Source organism: Zalophus californianus, chromosome 2 (assembly GCF_009762305.2).
Source record: "Zalophus californianus isolate mZalCal1 chromosome 2, mZalCal1.pri.v2, whole genome shotgun sequence".
In the NCBI taxonomy this organism is placed as follows: Eukaryota; Metazoa; Chordata; class Mammalia; order Carnivora; family Otariidae; genus Zalophus; species Zalophus californianus.
The window spans coordinates 151871589-151892477 of NC_045596.1; the positions used below are offsets into that span (position 1 = coordinate 151871589).

A 20889-nucleotide genomic window follows, 5' to 3' on the forward strand; every position below is an offset into this window, starting at 1 on the left:
GAATGGTCCATAAGATGAATGTACGGCCGCAAAGGACATTATTGACAAACAGCTGTTCTGCCAAAACAAGTCTATAGATACAAAGTGGATGAACATTTTTGGAAAGCTGGTTACAAATTCCTACATGTCGAAAACCCTGCTATTACTAGCAAGTAAAATCCTTTAAGTATTCCATGCTGAAATGCTTTGTTGAGAGGATAGTAGCTTGTCTCCATCACATTGGGCTTACACCAGGAATTAGTGTAATGTTGGCTTGATAAGAGCAGCTCTGTAAATCAAACTGGTTTTTACATTTGAGTGTACTCATTCTATCACTACATAAAAGAAAAGGAGACTCTAAGTTATTGTAAAAGGAAACAGAAAGGGTAAAAATATCCAACGGTATTATGGGAGAGAAAGAAACATCTTTGTTCTTTTTTATTAAATATAGGTTGAGATTTGTTTAATTAGTCCTATTGTATTTACACTCCCCTTTTGAAAAGTATTACATTTGTGTATCTCAAGCTTACACAGTTATATAGAAATGTAAATAGCCAATAAAGAATTTAAAAAAAATTAAAGTTGTATCAGAGAATTGAAAGAAACATGATAAAAATACCATATTTTGGGGGGCGCCTGTCTGGCTCAGTTGTTGGAGCATGATATTCTTGGTAACGGGGTTATGGGTTCAAGCCCCACGTCGGGTGTGGAGCTCACTTAAAAATGAAAAATCTTTAGGGGAGCCTGGGTGGCTCAGTCATTTGAGTGCCTGATTCTTGATTTCTGCTCAGGTCGTGATCTCAGGGTCCCTGGGTCCTATCCCATGCTCTGCAGGGAGTCTGCTTTTCTCCTTCTCTCTCCCTCTCTTTGTGCCCCTCCCCCAACTCATTGTGGATGACACGCAGGTGAGCGCGTGTGCGGTCTCTAAAATAAATAAATAAGGGCGCCTGGGTGGCTCAGTTGGTTAAGCGACTGCCTTCGGCTCAGGTCATGATCCTGGAGTCCTGGGATCGAGTCCCACATCGGGCTCCCTGCTCGGCGGGGAGTCTGCTTCTCCCTCTGACCCCCGTCCCCCTCGTGCTTTCTGTCTCTCATTCTCTCTCTCTCTGAAATAAATAAATAAAATCTTTTAAAAAATAAATAAATAAATAAATAAATCTTTAAAAAATCTTAAAAACATATTTTCTTGCCCATCATTTTTCATTTTGTCTTGTTATTAATTATACAAGTTGCCCTTGATCACTAGTCTCATTGTGGTTTTATTTAAATAGCATTTATGTGACAAATAAGTAAACCACACAGCTTTAGATTAACACTTTTTTCATATTTTTATGTTAAAATAACACATATGTCTAGTTATTTATTATACATTCTACTATTATTAATTTTTTGTCTGGTATAATTGTGTCCTGGGGTGGCTCTCTAAAAAGATGGTCACTTTACCGACTTTATGTCACCAAAAACTAGGCATTAACTTTTTAGAAGTTTGCCAATTTGTAGAAAGAAAAATGTCATCTCTTTGTCAAATGTGCATTCTTTAATATGAAGGAGACTGAACATTTTTCACATGTTCGTTGTCTACATTTTTTCCTTCGGAAACAGCCTGTCTCTTACTTTTGTCAAAATTTCTATTGGTCTTAAAATTTTTTAAAAAATTTTCTATTGGTCTCTCTCTGTCTTTTTCTTTTTGATTTATAAGCCTTCTTTAGGACTATACTTCTATGTCTATCAGAATTGCCACACTTCCTAATTTGTGGCTTGATCTTTCCATTTTTTGGTGACTTTTTTGGGGCATTCTTTAGAAATCTTTGTTTCTTGAACTACCGGTTTTTATTTTTTCCTTAAAGAAGCAGTTAGGGTTAGGGCTCTGGCACAGTACAGACCCACATTTGAGTCCTGCCCGCACCTAGAAAGACCCGGAACAAGTTTCTTAGTACTTGTACTATTACTGAGAACCTCTTTCTCTGCTTGAGATCAGCTAACTATTCACTTTCACTTTCCTCTAGTTTTTCGTGTTTTTACATGTAAGCTTTGATCTACCTGGAATTTATATTGGTGACGGACGGCTACATCATTCTACGTTTTTTTTTAAAAGATTTTATTTATTTATTTGAGAGAGAGAGAGAGAGCATGAGCAGAGGGAAGAGGCAGAGGGAGAAGCAGGCTTACCACTGAGCAGGGAGCGCAGGGAACCTGAAGTGGGGCTCGATCTCAGGACCCTGGGATCATGACCTGAGCCAAAGGCAGGTGCTTAACGACTGAGCCACCCAGGCGCCCCACCATTCTATGTTTTGAAGGAGGTTTTGTGTTCCTTCCATAGAGGATGTGCCAGTGAGAGGAGACTGCAGCTGTCCCCGCTCGGTTCTAGGGCTTGCTCAGCTGCCTCTGAGTCAGAATGTGGCATTGGGCGGGTTATAGAGCTCCTGGCTTTCTAGTGGGTACAGTAGCCAGATTGGGTCCCAGCTGAAAAAACTCTCCCTGGGTGACATAGAAAAATGAACTCTATGACACTTCCCCATTACAGAGCCCCCAGGCTTCTACAGCTGTCTTGAGTTTCTCTTTAACCACTTCGTGCCCAGTGTCTGGAAGATTAAAACCACACGTGGCACCCATCCCAGCCTGGGTCATTTCCCCTGCTCTTGTCTTCCCTCCAGTATCAGGATTTGGGTGCCCCACCCTCATGCTTCCTGCTAAGGCGACACCTTCGAGATCTGAATCTGGGATGATTCAGAATGGTCCAATCTCCCCAGCGACACTTAGGTCTCCACCCCACCCACTTGCAGCTGTGCTATGTGACAACCTCTCTGGGAAAACAGGATCTTAATTACCTGGCCAGTATCAAAGGTGGAAGCCTATGGATAATTCCTTCCATTGTAACAGCATGTTTATCTTCAAATAAATTATAGCCTTCTGGAAATGTAGAGCCAGTCATACTCATTTTTTGCTTCCTTATCAGGCAAGTACTTGATTACACAGGCAATCAGATATGGGTGAGACTGAATTATATTTGATAAAAAAATCAATAATCAATAATGAATAAAGGGAGGAGAGTGTCTTTGATGGCAAAGATTCGTCCCAAGGTATGTTCCTAAGAGATGAATTTTCTTCCAGCTCTATCCAGGATTTCCCAGAGGTTTTTGTTCCTTCTCTAGATAGCCCTCTTTGTGAAAAAAAAGTCAGTTGCTTCCCTTAGGCGAGGAGCCCTGGGCCAGATAGTTTACTTCCAGCTTGCCCTAAGCTTTCTTCTGTGGTTTCAAAAACCCCTTTAAATTCTAAGTGGGATTTGTTGATGAGCTGTGGAAACCTCTGAGTTTAAGGGATCAGACCACTGCAACCGGAGATCTGCCTAATCTAATCCCATAGGCGGTACAGTGGGTCCCCCAAACAGTCCTTGCATTTGTACTGCAGCTTATGAATATTTTATAGATGTCCCTTTGTGCTCACTTATGGGGCCTGAGCTGTACAATCTGCCTTGAGTGATATCAAAAGAATACCCTCTCCTGACCTCTGTCCCTAAATGATTTATGGAGATGAACTAGGCCTTTCGGAGATTCATTACAGATGTCATTAAGAGATGCTTTCAACAAAGGGGGAAGGAAGTTTATGTTTGTACACATAGTGAACATTTTGGGGGAGTTTAGTGTGAAATCTGTGTGTTTTAGAAGGGCGTTCACTTCTGGATCTTCAGAGATTGGGAGGAATTGAAATTTCCTCAACAGAAAGGGCCAAGGGATGTTCTAAAGATCTTCTGCCCCCAGGTTTATTTATTCCTGGAATTTCTTGTCACTCTAGACTATCAGTCAAAATAATTAACTTAAAACCCTTCTCTTGTCTCATGGCTCTTCCACCTCTGTGCCTTTTATTTTATTTTTTTAAGATTTTATTTATTTATTTGTCAGAGAGAGAGAGAGTGAGCACATGCAGGGGGAGCAGCCGAGAGAGAGGGAGAGGGAGAAGCAGGCTCCCCACTGAGGAAGGAGCCCGATGGTGGGACTCGATCCCAGGACCTGGGATAATGACCTGAGCCAAAGGCAGACACTTAACCGACTGAGCCCCCCCAGGCATCCCATCCGGCTCTGTGCCTTTTAATTGGAATAATTCAGTCGCCTAGTGTATGTTGTGTTGGCTGTGTTCTTGCTTTGAGCAATACCCAGGATGAGAAGACATCATTCCTGCTCCTGAGTTCTCAACCTAAATGGAGAAGAAAAGACCTATATCCATCGTTGACATCAGCTTGTAACCCGATGCTAATACAGTACAGTGCTAGAACAGTTTCCAGAAGGGAAATAGTAACGTGTGTTAGGATTTAGCGAAGGACGACTTTACAGAGAAAATGGGGCTTGAATGGTTAGATGTCACCTGACAGAAGGAGGGTATCATTGAGTGAGAGTAACCAAAGCAAGCATGCAGGATAATAGAGACTGTACGAACTGGGGAGAGAGCAATAAGTGGTGGTGGTGGCGGGGGGATGAGGGATGCCACCTTCCATAAAAAAGTAAAACCCAGGGCTGTGAGGCCAGCATGAAGAGAGGACTCTCCTGGAGCAGACCCAAGTGATCTCAAATCTCTACACTTCTGATTTGACTCTTGTGGTCTTTTCCCAATCCCCATTGCTCTTACCACATTGGCCTCAGAGGTAGACTTCTTCCTTTTTAAAGATCTGTCAAAAAGCCCCTTCTTTTGCTTCTCCTTAGCATAGGTCAAATAAACATAAGTTTAAGAGAAGTTTACTAAATGCAAAGAGAGAATAGAAAGGAAACCAATACACAAATAATTGAGTTCACAAGGTACCTTGCTCTCTGGGTTCTTAAACCCTATCTCATTCCAAATGAGATCCAAGGGAAAGTTTGCCTTGCCTGGGGCCACCCTACTCAGCACATTTCAGAGGACATCTTTAATCTTCAACACTCAAGAGGACTCTTCTAATCATCTAAATCTTTCAAAATCCAAACCAATTCCTTTCAGCCTCCTAAGCCCCAAGGCTGTACCCTTTCAGGAGAAATCCAATTCTGTGACCCAAAGAGATTCCCAAACACAGGATGGAGGGACACTTTCTGCCCAGGGATATCTTTTGGGGAGGGGTCATACAGAGGCTTTGAAAATAAGAACTGTAGAAGGCCTAGAATAGGAGGGTGGTAATAGGGAAAGAACAAACAGGGGCCAGAGATGTGGCTTTTGATGTTAGGGAACCCACATAAACTTCTTGCAAGTTATGTCCTTGCAGTACTCTTTGATGCAGAACTTCATTTCTTTCCTTTATTTTCTTTCTTTTGTGCCTAATTTCTCTACCTCTGAGGTGCCCGTTCCATGTCTTGGCTCTTCCCGCCACCTCCCCCTCCACCCCCCGCCGCCAACCAACCCTCAGAACTGGATGAAGTATCCTTAGCTTTGCCTTCTGTGTGATCTCCCAGGCCTAGCACACTGAACCCGCCCCTTTTTGAGGACATTGTCTTTAAAGGGGATTCCCACACTGCACTGAGAAACAAGCAAAGAGGTAGTGAACGAACTTGAAGAAGTTACAAGTTTTCCAGAAATCTAAGCAAAACATTTAGTTTTTAAGAGCAGCTACCATGTCTTTCTTATCTTTTTATGTCAGGCACCTAACACAGTAGCGCCAAGCACATGGTGGCAAGTTTGTTGACTAGGGTAATAAATTAACTAAAACAAGGAGAACACAGTGATGTCAAAAAGAGTGAGGGAATCAAAAGCTTCAACAACAGGGATGGTGAATAAAATGAAATATCACAGAGAAGTCAAGTAAAATGAGGACTGAAAGATAGCCTACTGGATTTGCAGTCAGAAAGTTCATAGTACACTTTGCCATTATTAGAGGGGTTAGGGTGGGTGAAAGCATGATTAAATTAATAGTTGGTTGACTAATGACAGGTGAGGAGGGAAAAACTGTGAAGGTAGATTATTATTTGGGGGGAGCTTGGCTATGAGGCAGAGGGACTGGTGACTATAGGTAGACTAAGGATTGATAGACAGTTGTCCTTGTTTTTTTTTCCTTAACTTTTTTGTTTTGGTTTTCACATGGGAGATTCTCAGCTAAGGGGAAGGGGTAATGGAGAAGGAAAGTTTGATCTGGTTAGGCAGGGAATGACTAACAGAACAACTTTGCCATGAGGATAGGATGAAAGATCATGGGACAGAGGCCTTAGCCTTGAGCTGAAGGCGCATACCTACCTCTGCAACTGGAGGGGAAAAGTTGGTGCTAATACAGTCATAGATGAAGTTGTGGGCATAGGAAATTTAGGGAATTTTCACCTGAGAGCCTTGATTTTTTGCAGTAATGTAGGAGTGGCATGATTTGGGAGTGGCCCTGCTGGGGAGTAGCCATGTTGGTTTGAGGGCTTGAAGAGAGTGATGAAGATGGTAAAGGCCTCTGGAGGAAAAGGAGAGGGGGCTGAGCAGGAGAAATGGTTTCAAGTGCTACTAAGGGCCACAGTGAGATCAAAGACCCAGATTTGTGAGGGCACAGCTGTGCATGGATGGGTGACTTCCCAGCAGGGTTCCAGGAGATAGGGGAAATTGATTATATAAGTTTAGGAATTCACAGGTCATGAGTGGTGTTGATGATACAGTCAAGAGGGAGGTTTAGGCTAGAGTTGTAAGAAAACGAACCCCTGAAGGAGTTTGAGTATGAGAAAAGGGGTAAGTTGAGGAATTGGAGGCTTAAGAACAGTGTACTTGGTCTTTGGGAGTAGGAGAGTGAGTCAGGTTGGATGAGGTTGAGGTGATGGATGGGAGGTATTGAATTTCATAGGCGGTGCTGTCTTAGATCATGGCAAGATCCAGGTGTGGTCTTGTTAGTGGGTGGTTGACGAGGAGTGGCGGTAAATGCTGATAGATCCAGCAGAACACCAGATACCACACAAATAGACAGGGCAGGGGAGTGGTCATGGTTTGTCAGTCTGGGCAATTGCACGCAGTGGTTGGGGACACCCAGGATTCACATTCAGAAACTTCTTACTCGGGCTACTGTGCACGTTAATTTGCCTTATTTAAGTCTCAGTTGCCCATCTGTCAAAGGCTATCATCACAGCACCGAATTCACGGGACTGATGTGAGAGGTAAATGAGATCACATAGGGGGAGTCCTGAGCACAATGCCTGGCACATAAGCACTCCATAAATAACAGGTATGACAGGATGACTGCTATCATTGAGACCGAGGCTCCCACTAAGGATTCACGTGGTAGAAAAGGTAGCACTGACATAAAAAATACATGAAAGGACACATGGGGCTGGCTTCTTTGTGACAACAGCCTAGATTTTTGGAATCAAATTTGTGTTTGCATTCCAACCCTGCCACTTACTAGCTGTGTGACTTGAGGCAAGTCATCTAATTTGTCTGAGGTTAATCGTTTTGCTGTGTTGCTAATATCTTCATTCCCAAAAAATGTATTATGTGCCTGCCTGCTACATTCCAGGCATCGTCCTAGGTGTTGGAGATAAAGAGACTAGCAAAAGATGCTGTCCTTGTGCTCACAGTATAGCTGGAGAGACAGAAGGGATGATTCTAATTGGGAAAACTAAGTTCTGGCAAAGCTAAGTCTGAGACCCAAGTCCAGGTTAATTCTGATTTATGCTGGAAAGAAATCTCCTGCCTCGATGTAGCCATTAGCTCATTCCCTCCTTTTTAAAGGCAAAAATAGAACTTAGTACACAGTTCCCACTTTTTTACAGTAGTGGAGCTTTAGAAACTTTTTTGGAAAGTAGAATGGTGAAAATTGGATCTTTTTTAATTCCCACGGGCTGAGCAATCTGCATGTGGATGCTTCCCATCATGAAAGACTGTGGAGTGGGAGGTCAAGACATAGTAGCAGCCCAGCGGCTCCTTCAATAATTTGCTCGGGTCCTCGGGGGCGCCTGGGTGGCTCAGTCCTTAAGCGCCTGCCTTCGGCTCAGGTCATGATCCTGGGGTCCTGGGATCAAGTCCCGCATTGGGCTCCCTGCTCCTTGGGAGCCTGCTTCTCCCTCTGCTTCTCTCTCTCTCTTTCTCCCTTTGTCTCTCATGAATAAATAAATAAAATCTTAAAAAAAAATAATAATTTGCTTGGGTCCTCATTTTCCCCTCTGTAATGTAGGGATAATAACAGTAAGTACTTCATAGAGTTAGCGTGAGTGTTAAGTGAATTAATTCGTGTAAAATGCTTAGGACAGTGTCTGGCACATAGTGTGCATTCAAAGTATGTTAGCTATTATCATTTTGTAAGTGATGATCTTAACAAAGACAAGGCAAAATGTATTCCTCAGCCTAGATAAGGACCACCAGAAACTGTTGAATGGGTGGATCAAAGCAACAAAAATGTCAACTAGAAATCAGGTTTAGAATGAGTAGATTTGCAAAATGTCAGGACCAAAAAAAGGAGAAACTTACTGACACAGCTAAAATTCCACGTTAAACAGACCTATCACAATGGCTTGAAATGTAGTATCTGCACCATAAATATTGGTTGATTTATTAAATACTTGCTTTACAAAACAAAGGTCCAAGGAAGTGCTTTGTTTACTAAATTCTTTTCCTTTCCTTCCTCTGAAGAGTTGAAAAGAGAGAGCCGGTGGCTTTCCATGTCTCCTGTTGGGGCTTGAGCCCACACCTCCTGCGTGGTACTGAGGCAGCGCTCCAGTTTCACCTGGTGTGAGAGCCCCCAAGCTCCTGGGCTGCAGGTTGTAACTTGCGTCTCAGTCCTTTCTCTCAGGCCTATCTCAGGAACACTTTCCAGGGGAAGATAAAGACATTTCTGGTCTCAGGCTCTCTGCTCTGAGAATCTGCCCTCCTCATCTTTATTGCAGAAGTCGAAAGAGAGAAGTTAGTGTGAATAGAAGTCAGAAGGGAGAATGGCCCATGAGGGGTTTTCTCTACAGTCTCTCTTGGGAAGCTACTATCATTTTCTCCCAATCAAATGTTTCCAGGACAATTTGTCTGATTTTGGAACTTTAGAGCAAGTCCTCACCTCTTCTCTATTACTCTCTCCCCCCACCCCCACTTCAACTCCTCAGGGGCTTTCTTCTCTCTGAAATTTGAGCTTAAATTTAAACACAATGTTCCCCCGGAAACTGTGCAGCATTCTCTTTTTCTGGCCTCTGTTTAAAAAGCTAGATTCAAGCTATCATCACACCATGCCTTTTAAAACCATTTGCCAGGTTATAAAAGAGATATAAACGGAAAAATGGCTGCCCAGGAACTTTGACACATTGCAAACCCTTATTTGTTATAATCTGAATGTGGTAAGATGGTTATTAGGAAGTACGTTTAAGACCAGAGTACCCAGCTCTGATAAAGGGGACATGACAAAAATTTTTTCAATGTTAAATAAAAGCAAAAGGACAGTAGTGGGGTTTTTCATCAAGCAAACAATTTCAATATAAAAATGTATCCTTTGTGGCCCTTTTCTTTTCTTAAAAGAATGATAGGGACTGTAGATAGCAATTATGTGCATTAGTTTTTAAGAAATTTACTTGGTAAAATTAAAAAGCTGCCAATCCTAAATTGGTTCTCTTTATTTGTTTACCTTATTGGGCTGTGAAAATCAAAAGATTTACTGTATTAATATCTACTCCCTCTGCAGCTGAGAAAGCCCTCTGAAACCTCAGAGAAAGTGCCCCTGTGAAATAAATTCCCTTCTTTTATTTATTTATTTATTTATTTATTTAAGATTTTATTTATTTATTTGAGAGAGAGCACGAGAGGGGGGAGGCAGAGGGAGAAGCAGACTCCCTGCTGAGCAGGGAGCCTGATGCGGGACTCGATCCTGGGACTCCAGGATCATGACCTAAGCCGAAGGCAGTTGCTTAACCAACTGAGCCACCCAGGCTCCCTCTTTTATTTATTTTTTAAAAAAATACTTTTTTAAATTTATTTAAGAGAGAGAGAGTGAGCACGAGCAGGGGAGTGGGTGGAGGACGGGGGGGGGGATGGGGGAGGAGAGAGAATCTGAAACGGACTCCATGCTGAGCATGGAGCCCAACTCAGGGCTCCAGCTCATGACCCTGAGATCATGACCTGAGTCGAAATCAGGAGTCAGTCACTTAACCGACTGAGCCCCTCAGGCGCCCCAATTCCCTTCTTTTAAAGAGGGCATTCTGGCATAGCTTTTTCTATTTTTAACCTTTTTTTAAAAAATTGTGGTAAAATACACATAACATAAATTTACCACTTAAACCACTTTTAAGTGTACAGTGGCATTAAGTGCGTTCACACTGTTGTGCGACCATCACCACTATCCATCTCCAGAACTTTTTTATCTTCCCAACCAACTATTAAAAATGAACTCCCCATTTCCCCTCCCCTCATCCTTGACAACCACCACCATTCTACTTTGTCTCTCTGAATTTCATTATTCTAGGTATCTCATCTACATGAAACCATACAGTGTTTTTTTTTTTTTTAATGGCTGGGATTTTATTTTTTTTTAAAGATTTTTTATTTATTTATTTGAGAGAGAGAGAGAGAATGAGAGATAGCGTGAGAGGGAAGAGGGTCAGAGTCTCGGAGAAGCAGACTCCCCGCCGAGCAGGGAGCCCGATGCGGGACTCGACCCCGGGACTCCAGGATCATGACCTGAGCCGAAGGCAGTCGCTTAACCAACTGAGCCACCCAGGCGCCCATACAGTGTTTTTGTGTGTGGTGTCTGGCTTATTTCAATGAGCACAAGGTCTTCAATGTTCATTATGTGTGGTATGAGAATGACATTCCTCTTAAAGGTGCTTTTAACCTTTTTGACAATTCCTATTTGTTTTGAAGTTCTTTCAACTAATTGGGTGGTTGGTAAAAGGACAAGTCTTACTGGCTTTCTGTATTGACTCATCTGTAAAATAGTTCTGAGTTTTGTACTATCATTTAAACCTATCCAAGTAGGCATCACAAACCTATGGGATCCAGGCACATGAGTGGTAAAGCAGAGTGGAGGGGGGTCAATGGCGAAACGGAGAACATTGCCTCCCATGAAGGTGGTCACTACCACCCAGTTCGAACCCACCATTCCTAATAGGTAATGTAGACCCAGAATCCAACGGACAAGTATTCTAATTTTCATGCATTGGCCAGTACTGTTGTGCCAAATGGAACATATTTGCAAGCCAGATCTGGCCCACAGGCCACCAGTTCGCAGTCTCTGCATGGGCTAATAAGGAGCTAATTTTAGTGCGGCTTCATGCATTCATTCATTCATTCATTCACGCAGTAAATGTGTACTGGGTCTCTACTAAAGGCTAGGCTATACATACAAGATATGGTTTAAAAAATACATGATAAGAGAGCAAATAATAGCAGCATAAATGCTATAACAAAGCGAAAATAATTACGACTTACATTTATTGAGCACTTCCTATGTGCCAGGGAGTTTTTAAGAACTTTACATGTATTAACTCACTTAAGTCTTGAAACAATCCTACGAAATAGGCATAAAGTGTTTCCATTTTAATTATGAAAACACAAACCTTAAGTGGTCAAATCACTTGTCCGTGGTCACACCGCTGTAAAGTGCTGACGTGGGATTTGAATTTAGATTGGTTCAGGAGCCCACGGTCTTGACTGGAAGGGGTTCAGAGGGCGGGGTCGTATAGAGTTAACCTGTGGCTCTATGAAGACTTCCAGAAAGGTTAACATTTGCCTTGTCTTGAAGGATGATTTCGGCAAACTAAGCCGGGAGTGCAATACAGGCCGAGGAAGTTGAGCCAGGGATCATACTTTAAGGTTGGCAGGAAATGAGTCTGAAGAGGTCGCTCTCAGGGTCTCCAATGCCACCTATTCAACTCTTTGTTTTCAGGTGCGATATCAGCTTAGCGAAGACTTATGTTTCAGTAGTAGCTGTGAGAAGAGAATGGTGTAGAAGCACAGGGGCATTTACACGTTCCGCACAGCGAAGCGCGCCTGATTTCTCCCGCCAGAGCCCCTTCGCGGCTGTCCTGCCCTAGACCACCTTCAGGGACTACAAGTCCCGTCATGCAGTCCCGTCATGCAGCGAGGACGCGCCGGGAGCCCGGCGACCTGCCCCGCCCCGCCCAGGCTCCGCCCCCGCCCCGCCCCTCCCGCCAGCAGCCCCCTCCCGCCCGGCCAGCCCCGAAGAGTTGCCCGGTGGCCGCGGCAGACGGAAGCCGAGGGAGAGTCTCGGCGGCAGCAGGATGGGGGACTCCAAAGTGAAAGTGGCCGTGCGGATCCGGCCTATGAACCGGAGAGGTGAGAGCCGAGCCCGCCCGGGGCCGCCACGGTGGAGCGGCAGGTGCCTGGCGCGCCCTTCCCTCAGCCGCGGCCGCCGTGTGGGGTCCGACCGGTCCCGCCCCTGCAGTCCGCGTCTAGGCGAGAGAGCTGCCGGCGCGCCCCGAAACCTCGTTCCCCGCGCCCGCCAGTCCTGCGCGGGGACGCCCCTCCCCTCTCCCGCACCGCGTCCCAGGCGCCCCGGGCCCCACGTCCCGGTCCGCTGCCCCTTCCGCCGGCGCTCCCGCCCCGCCCCGCCGCCCTTTCGCCCTCTCGCCTCCCCTGCCCTTGCAGGAGGGCGCTCTGGTCCCTTGCCCCGGGCTCGCTTCCTCCTCCCCCCACCCCTGCCCCTCGCTCGTGCCCCGCCGCGTCCCCCGCTTTCTCCTTGCCAGCTGTCAGAGTGGCCCCCGCCCCTCGTGTCCTCACCCCTCCAGCCTGCCCGGGACAGCCAGGGACCCCGAGGCCCCACGTCTCTGGCCCAGTCACCCCAGCCCTGCACTTCTGTGGTCCGTGGCAGGAAGAAATGGCAGGGAATTTGGTTTACTCCTGAGAAAGCACTCAAGTGCAAAAATTCCTCGTCTGCGTTTTTCACTTTATGTACGTTTAGCCTGGACGGTCATAAAGAATTGTAAAGACTTTGATTGAAATTGGGTAAAAGAGATGCCCTTCCACTCTTTTTTTGACTGTTGAGATAGTTTTGTTTTTGCTTGCAGTCATATTCGTCATCTCTCGACAATAAATAGTTTAAGTGCCAAGATTCTTGTGAAATTGTATCTTTCAGACATTCTCTCAATTCTGCAGGGAGGGTAGAGAAAGCAGATAAACCGAGTACATTTTAAATCATCTTTAGTCAGTCAAATGGAGTGAGGAGAACCCCCAACTCAAGTACCAAGAGGAGGTGGGCTGGGCCTTGGCTTTCATGCTTAAGTAGCATCGTGACTGGGCAAGTAACTTGAAATGAGATAATATATTTGAAAACACTTTCTATACAAGGCTGTTATTGAGATTACTGTTACAATCCCAGCAGATGACTTTTCAATTGATAAGACTCTTAACTAATCAAAATCTTGTATCAGAATCACTTCTAAGAGGTTTTTGCAACTTGTTCATAATCAAGTGTTAAGTCTGTAGAAATTGAGTTTTCCTTTTCTGTGTTGTCATTTGTGTATATTGAGATACACAGATCAACCAGTTGGCAGTATGTTTTGTTGGGTTGTCCTTCTTTTGGAAGTTGGTTTATTTCTCTTAGAGTCATCTCTTCTATTGGAGTTGGTGATTCCTCCTTTCCCTGCTAGGTCAGCTTAAGGCTGTCACGTGACATAGAAGAGTTCCTCCTTCCCGCGGCCCGCCCCCCCCCCCCCCATGAACTTAAACTAGTACACGTTTTGGGGCTTCAGTCTTTCCTTTGACAAAATTAGAGATCTTAGATAAACTCTGAAAGTTTTCAGAAACTTCTGTTCTTAAGTGCTCAGGCATCTTTATTCAACTTTATTACCATCACAATGATTAAAAAAAACAGGAAAAAGCAAGCCACATAAAACAACTTTATCTGGATTTGATTCTGAAAGGATGATTTCAGCACATTCTTAAAATTACCTTTTCACAAAAAACTTGGAAATGTCAGTGCTAAAAAGATGCAGCTAACCAACCATCACAAAAGACCTATCTCAGATAATTAGAATCCTTCCCTGTTCCCCTCCACCCATGAATTTCAGTTTTTGAGGGCAAGTACTATTGTTATAAATTGTCATTAGTTAGATTGTAATAATTGGCAGGATCAGAGTTTCCAGGGACACACAGAGTAATAATAATTTTAGCTGTGCAGTGGATGTTAGTTGTTCCTTTGGTTGAACTCATTTCAAAACTAAGGTTTATACATGGATCCATTGCTCTATTAATAGAAGTGCCTTATAATGGTAAACTGCTTCCCCCTTCATTGAGTGCCATCTCTTACCTAGAGCCTTGTATTTCCCAGATGCATATGGACTTCTTTTTGCTGTGATTACCACGTTTTTGGTTCTATTTTGTCATGAAGTTGTCATTTACATAAATCTAGAAGTAATGGAATACATGTGGAATTCTAAAGCTAATGATTTTTTTCTTTTTTTTAAGATTTCATTTTTAAGTAATCTCCACACCCAGCATGGAGTTTGAACTTACCACGCCCAGATCAAGTGTTGCATGCTCCGCTGATTGAGCTAGCCAGGCTCCCCTAAAGCCAGTGATTTTCAAACTGCTGTCTGGAATTTGTTTAAAAAGACTAAAATAGAAATGTATTTTCTTTCCAGTAATTTTGAAAAGAATCATATTACTTTGACTAATCATTACTTCTGGGAAAATTAGTGTATTAAGTAAGTAGTAGTGTATAATTATGACAAATAGTAAACTTTTAGTCATAATTATTTCTCTTAGCATATCAGTTCAGGATGCAACCTCAGAAATCACGCTTCACAAGCAAGAATTAGAAGAGAATGGGTTACCAGGATGATGAAGTTTTGCTGTATAGATTCTGATATTTGGAATTATATTGGCTACTTTTTGAGGAAAACTGAAATTTCCAAGAAGCTTCTAGCATACCATTAAGTTCTTCGTGTGATTCAGTATCTGTGCTAAGGTGTTAAGGTAGTTAGTTGGTTTCTTATTTAACATTTATTATGGAAGTAAGAGTTTCAGTCTTTTTTGCTAAATTATATGTGGGTTTGGGAAACATAGTTATTTCGACATTAAGCATTATGCCCTAGTTCAATAATAGCAAGAATTATAACGGCTACTGAATATGCTTTTGTCAGTAATATTTTTTTGTTATATATTTTAACATTGCAGTAACAAAACAAAACATAAAAGGGAAAAAGTCTACGACATCCTTCCATTTTAACAATTCACGCTCTCATTTTCTTATTTCCATTCTAGTTTGTGCTCACATGCATATGTAAGTTTACCTACTTTTAATATTACAACTTCTGTTTTTGCTTTTCTTCATCTGAAATGTGTCCTTAAACAAGCTGAAGGAAAGCTGTTAACTTGATTTGTCATGAGATCTTGAAGTTCTTGTTGCAGATATCGTTTGGTTTTTCATGTTATTTTTCAGACTTGGACAACTCACCAGGTAACTCTGGTTGTGTTTTTCTATATACTGTAAGGAACACCCATTCATAATTATTAGCCAGTTTAATTATTGAATGAACTGAAAGGTTTACAAGCATAATCGATGGTACTGGCTAGATCAGTGACACTCTCCTGTTTAGGAATTTGAAGTTTTATAACTTCAGATGGTTTAAAAAATACTTCATATTTACTGAGTGCCTGCGAGGTGTCTAGCTTATATTAGATATTACAGGATCATATTGCCTGTCTGCAGAGGACTTCCCATGGTTAAATATGTATAAGATCAACTGCCAAAATAAATACATTTACATCAAAAGGGTTTGGAAAATACCTTTCCTATCTACCTAGCCTAAGGTAGTGAAACCAAGAATTACATTAGATATTTAGTTGGAGAGAAAAATAGTGAAATGGGTTGTTAGGGAAAATGGATAATAAATATATTTCAACAGGTATTTCTCAAGGGATTACTTTGCATTTTATAGTACTTGATGCAGTGAAAGCATAAAGAAAGAAGAATATACCGTTTGATAGAAGTCAGTGCTTAAGTAAATCATGGTCTAGAATCTCAGTGGAAGGATTGTTATGTAGATATTAAAAATGATGAAAATCAGCATTATTTACCAAGGAAGACAGTTTCCTATGTTAGCAGAAAAAGCAGAATGGAAAGCAGTATGTACAACTGTACAGTTGGATCTGTTGTTATGATTCTTACTGTGTAAAAATGTCAACAGAAATGGGCAAGGGCTAGAAAGAACATGAAAAAATGAGATTGCTTGTTCCTGTTGGGAGACTCCTATGTCCTGAAAACTCTCGCTTAGTGTTGACTGCTATTGTAGTGTTCAGCTTTTTAAAGTGTGCTTTATGTTTCATGCTCATGAGGAAATGGCTCTCCTGTGAAAAGATAAGATTAAAAGGTAAACAAACACCTATCGCAGATTGCCAGGTGAGTGATCGGGAAATACAGGAATTCAGAGGAGTGAAGGATCCCTGGAAGCCTGGTGATCAGGGAAGGCTTCTCTGGGGAGGGAGAACCTTGGTTAGATGTGGGGGGAGGAAGCTTATGATCAGAATGGGTGCCTGGTAGCAGGTGAGGGGAGAGCGTTGGGTCTTTGGGGAGGAAGTATGGCCTGAGAGCAAAGGCACAGAGACAGGAATGAACCAGGCAAGTTTAGGTGGCAGAGACAAGAAAGCCTGCCAGAAAGGAGGGTTCTGTGAGCTTGACTAGAGAAGGATGAGATTAGAAAGGTAGCGTGGAATTGCAGGGAGCCCTGAGTGCTATCTAGACCCAAAAGTCTGGGTTAGGGTGGCTGGTCCACGTGCTCTGTTTAGCTCTGTAGAACTTTGCATGGATCTCAGACACAAGCATGAAGGAGGAAGATTGCCAGGTCTTAGAGCAGGATCAAAAGCCTAGGTAGATGCCTGATTCAGGGCATAGCTGGGTAACATTTAAGAGCGGGTGGTGAATGTAATGTATGGTGATTAAGATAACAATAAAAAATTATTAAAAAAAAGAGAACAGGTGGTGAAAATGAAGCCATGTGAATAGGAAGAATCAGGACGCTGGTCAAACTTAAGTAAGTAGTTAGGACTCAGAAGACAAGGTGAGACTGAAGAAGTAGGAAGCTGAGAAAACACACTGGCAGTCTGTGAAGACACAGGTGATCTTTAGGAAATGAAGGGGCTAGGTAGCAAGGAGATTCTGAAACAGGAAGGTGGTTTTGACCCTGAGGTCATTGGTGGTCTCAGAGAGATAACTGATATTGGAGTCGAGGATGGCTGTGGATGGAAATTTCTGACATACTTTCTAAAACAGAAGATCCTTGTTTTCTAGCATCTGCTTGATATGCTAATGGAGAATGAGACACACATCTATTACAGCATTGTTTTGTTTCTACTGTCTCTGCTCAATGACTGAAATTGGGATTTATCCATATAGGGCCAGAGGCTTTTGGAGAAGTACACATTTATATGATAAAATAAAATAAAAATTTGTTTGAGTTGGCTTTTACTTTTACCCCCTCACCTCCATAAAGCAATGACTAATGTTTAACTTTTCTAGTCCTTAAGGTCTGAAGATGGAGGAAACCACTGACAAAACTATTCATTATGCTGATGAATGGAGATGTTTGTTGAGTGGAAATGGATTATTATTGATGTCTTGACTTGCTGATCAGGTTCCCCTTGTGTTAAACAGAGCACGTTTAAAAAAAAAAAACTTGGCAGAGATGAGCAGTGTAACTTATGGGGAAGTGTGTGACACTAACTGGTCTCTGGGACACAAATCCGTGACTTAATTGGTACTGGGCTTGAGCTTTCAGCTACTGTAGATATCTTTAAAAGATGGTATTAGCCCATTCAATATGTGTTGATTGAAGAAAAGAACAATAGCTACTTCTTTTTTGGAGAGCTTTCTGTTTGTGAGCTACAGAGTTGAGTATTTTTTATACATTGTTTACCCTTCAAACGAAATTTGGAAGGTAGTTTATGGAATTATCATTTAACAGAATCTCAGAGAGGGGTAAGTAAACTTCCCCAGAATTATAAGACCAGTATTTTAGAGCCTGGATTTCACCTACTGTGCCATTAAAGCCTATGCTTTTACTGCTGATTTGGACATGATGATCTTTAAAGGGACCTTGCATTCTTGAGTTTACATAATTTTCAAAGAGGTACAGGATACACGAGAAGCATAAGTCATGATCTTTGACCAAAGGAGCTCACTGTCTTGTTGGTAATGAGATGCACAGGTGAGTCAATTACAAGAATATATGTACACAGTGATGCCACTGCATTATGAATTAAAGAAATGGGAATGAGACTTGAGAATGGTAAGGACTGTGCTGGAGACAATGGGCAGGGAGGGAGACATGGCAGATGGGGTACAAAACACAAGTCATTGGAATTAATCTATGTGTTTTTACCTTGCTCATAAGCTAATAAGTTAGCTAGTTACTGGTTCATGGATGCTGGTAGAAGACATGGGACTTCTGGGTCAGAGGACTTCCTCATGGCATGGCAAGCAGTGTGAGTAGCTCCCCTTGCTTGCCAATCCCATACGGGTGTGGAGAGTCCAGATGGCTGCTGTGCAAGCAGTGGGTTTGTGTTGCATCTGAGGGACACTGGGCTTGGGGAATCCATTGTTTTAAGTGGTAAGCAAGCCTGCTCTTTGTCCCAAAGGAAGACCTTGTCCCTCAAGGTTGCTGGCTACGAACACAGTCCTGAGAGAGGGGCAGGGTAAAGAGCATCTATGGCCTAGCATTCTAGGTATACCCAGCAAGCATGTGTCAAGGTGGCATGGAAGCAACTGAAATTTAGGAAATGCTGTTGCATTTGGGTCTGAACCTAAGGGACTGGAGATGTGTGGAGAGTCACACATTTGGGAGCCATTACTGTAGGTAGAAGATAGAATACCAAATTAAGGTGTGTGTGAAGGGAGAGGTCACAGAGGCCAAGAAGAGAGACATAAGGAGAAGCAGATAAAAGTAATATGGAAGCCCAGGGCATGCCTGGGTGGCGCAGTTGGGTAAGAGGCTGACTCTTGGTTTCGGCTCAGGTTGTGATCTCAGGGTTGTGAGATCAAGCTCCACTTGGAGCTCCATGTCGGGCTCTGTGCTCAGTGCAGAGTCTGCTTGAGATTCTCTTTCTCCCTCTGCCCCTCCTGCTGGTTTTCTCTCTCTCTCTCTCTCTCTCTCTCTATCAGATAAAAAAAAAAAAAAGTAATATGGAAGCCCAGAGAGAGAATGTGTCAAAGAATGAATAGTCGGTAGTCAGATATCACAGGAATGGCACATAATTGTGTTCAGTGGATTTGGCATCATGGCAGTCAATGGTAATTTTCAGAATAATTTTGACTGAATGAATGAATGAGTGTTCGTATGTTAATAGTGGGCTGAGAAATAAGTGGGTTGCCAGTATGGTGGCAGTGAATATACAAGTTTCTTTCAAGAAAGTGGTATCTGGAATTGTACCGAGGAACAGACCTTTTTTTTAATGAGATGTTTGAGCCTCATTATAGACAGAAAGAGCCAATAGAGAGGGAAATTTTTGAAATATGGGAAGAAGGGGATAATTATGTATTGGCAAAGGTCTAGAGTACGTAATTTTCTTGATGAGGTAGATTCTGAGGTTGTTATTTGAGAGTAAGAAGAATTGGTTTGGCTGGGATCTTTGGAGTAGTGATTGTTTAGAAATGTAATTGAAGAACTCTAACCATATTTTATATCTATTGAGGGTAGTGGGATCATTCTTTCTAATTTTTTTAAGATATAATTCATCAGAAGTGTACAACGCAGTGGTTTTAGTGTATTTGCAGAGTTGTACAACCATCACCATTATCCAGTTGCAGAACATTTTCATCATCCCAAAGACTCTGTCCCCACTAGCAGTCACTGTCCACCCCCTTCCCCCAACACACACCCATCCCTCTTCCCTGCCCCTGGCAACCCCTGCACTACTTCTTGTCTCTATGGATTTGCCTATCTGGGCATTTCATATAAATGGAATCATGCGATATGTGGACTTCCGTATCTGACTTTTCACTTGGCATAATGTATTCAGGGTTTAGCCATGTTGTAGCATGAGTCAGTACTCATTCCTTTTTAAAGTTGAATAATATTACGTGATATGGATATGCTGCATTTGTTTACTCATTCATTAGTTGATGGGCATTTGGCTTGTTTCCATTTTTTGGCTGTTATGAATAATACTGTTGTGAACATTTGTGTATAAGTTTTTTTTTTCCTTTTTTTCTAAAGATTTTTATTTATTCATTTGCGGGAGAGACAGAGAGAGAAGAAGCAGGGGGAAAGGCAGAGGGAGAGGGAGAAGCAGACTCCCTGCTTAACAAGGAGCCCGATGCAGGACTCGATCCCAGGACCCTGGGATCATGACCTGAGCCGAAGGCAGACGCCCAACCATCTGAGCCACCCAGGCGCCCTGTGTATAAGTTTTTGTGTGGATGTATATTTTTATTTCTTTTGGGTGTATATATACATAAAAGTGGAATTTCTGGGTCATATAGTAACTCAAACTTTTGAGGAACTGCTAAATTGTTTTCCAAAGTGACTGCACCATTTTATGTTCTCACCAACAGGGTATGAAAGTTCCAATTTCTCCATGCTTTGCCAACACTTGCTTTGTCTGTCTTTTTGATTATTGCCATCCTAGTGTGTGTGAAGTAGTATCTCATAGTGGTTTTGATTTTCATTTCTCCAGTGTCTAATGATGTTGAACATCTTTTCATGTGTTTATTGGCTATTTGTAGATCTTTGGAGAGATTTCTATTCAAACTATCATTTTATTTTATTTTTTATTTTTTAATTTTAATTTTAATTTTTTTTCAGTGGGCTCCAGGTTTAATGTGGAGCCCAGTGCGAGGCTTGAACTCATGACCCTGAGATCAAGACCTGAGCTGAGGGGTGCCTGGGTGGCTCCATTGGTTAAGTGGAGGACTTTTGCTTTCAGCTCAGGTCATGATCTCAGGGTCCTGGGATTGAGCCCCACATTGGGCTCAGTGCTCAGCTCAGCCACAAGTCTGCTTGAGGATTCTCTTTCTCTCTCCCTATGCCCCTCCCTATGCTCTCTCTCTCTCAAATAAATAAATCT

At 42.6% G+C, this 20889-nt stretch overlaps 1 protein-coding gene across 3 annotated transcripts in view; it reads left to right on the plus strand.

Annotated features, from left to right (window-relative positions):
* Positions 1–12026: 12026 nt before the first annotated feature.
* Positions 12027–20889, plus strand: part of KIF13B (kinesin family member 13B) — a 196917-nt gene continuing 188054 nt past the window's right edge. For all 3 annotated transcript variants that reach the window (XM_027598107.2, XM_027598108.2, XM_027598109.2), the window contains exon 1: positions 12027–12162. In XM_027598107.2, coding sequence (XP_027453908.1) covers positions 12108–12162 — 55 coding nt within the window. In that variant the 5' untranslated portion in view covers positions 12027–12107. The remainder of the gene's footprint in view (positions 12163–20889) is intronic.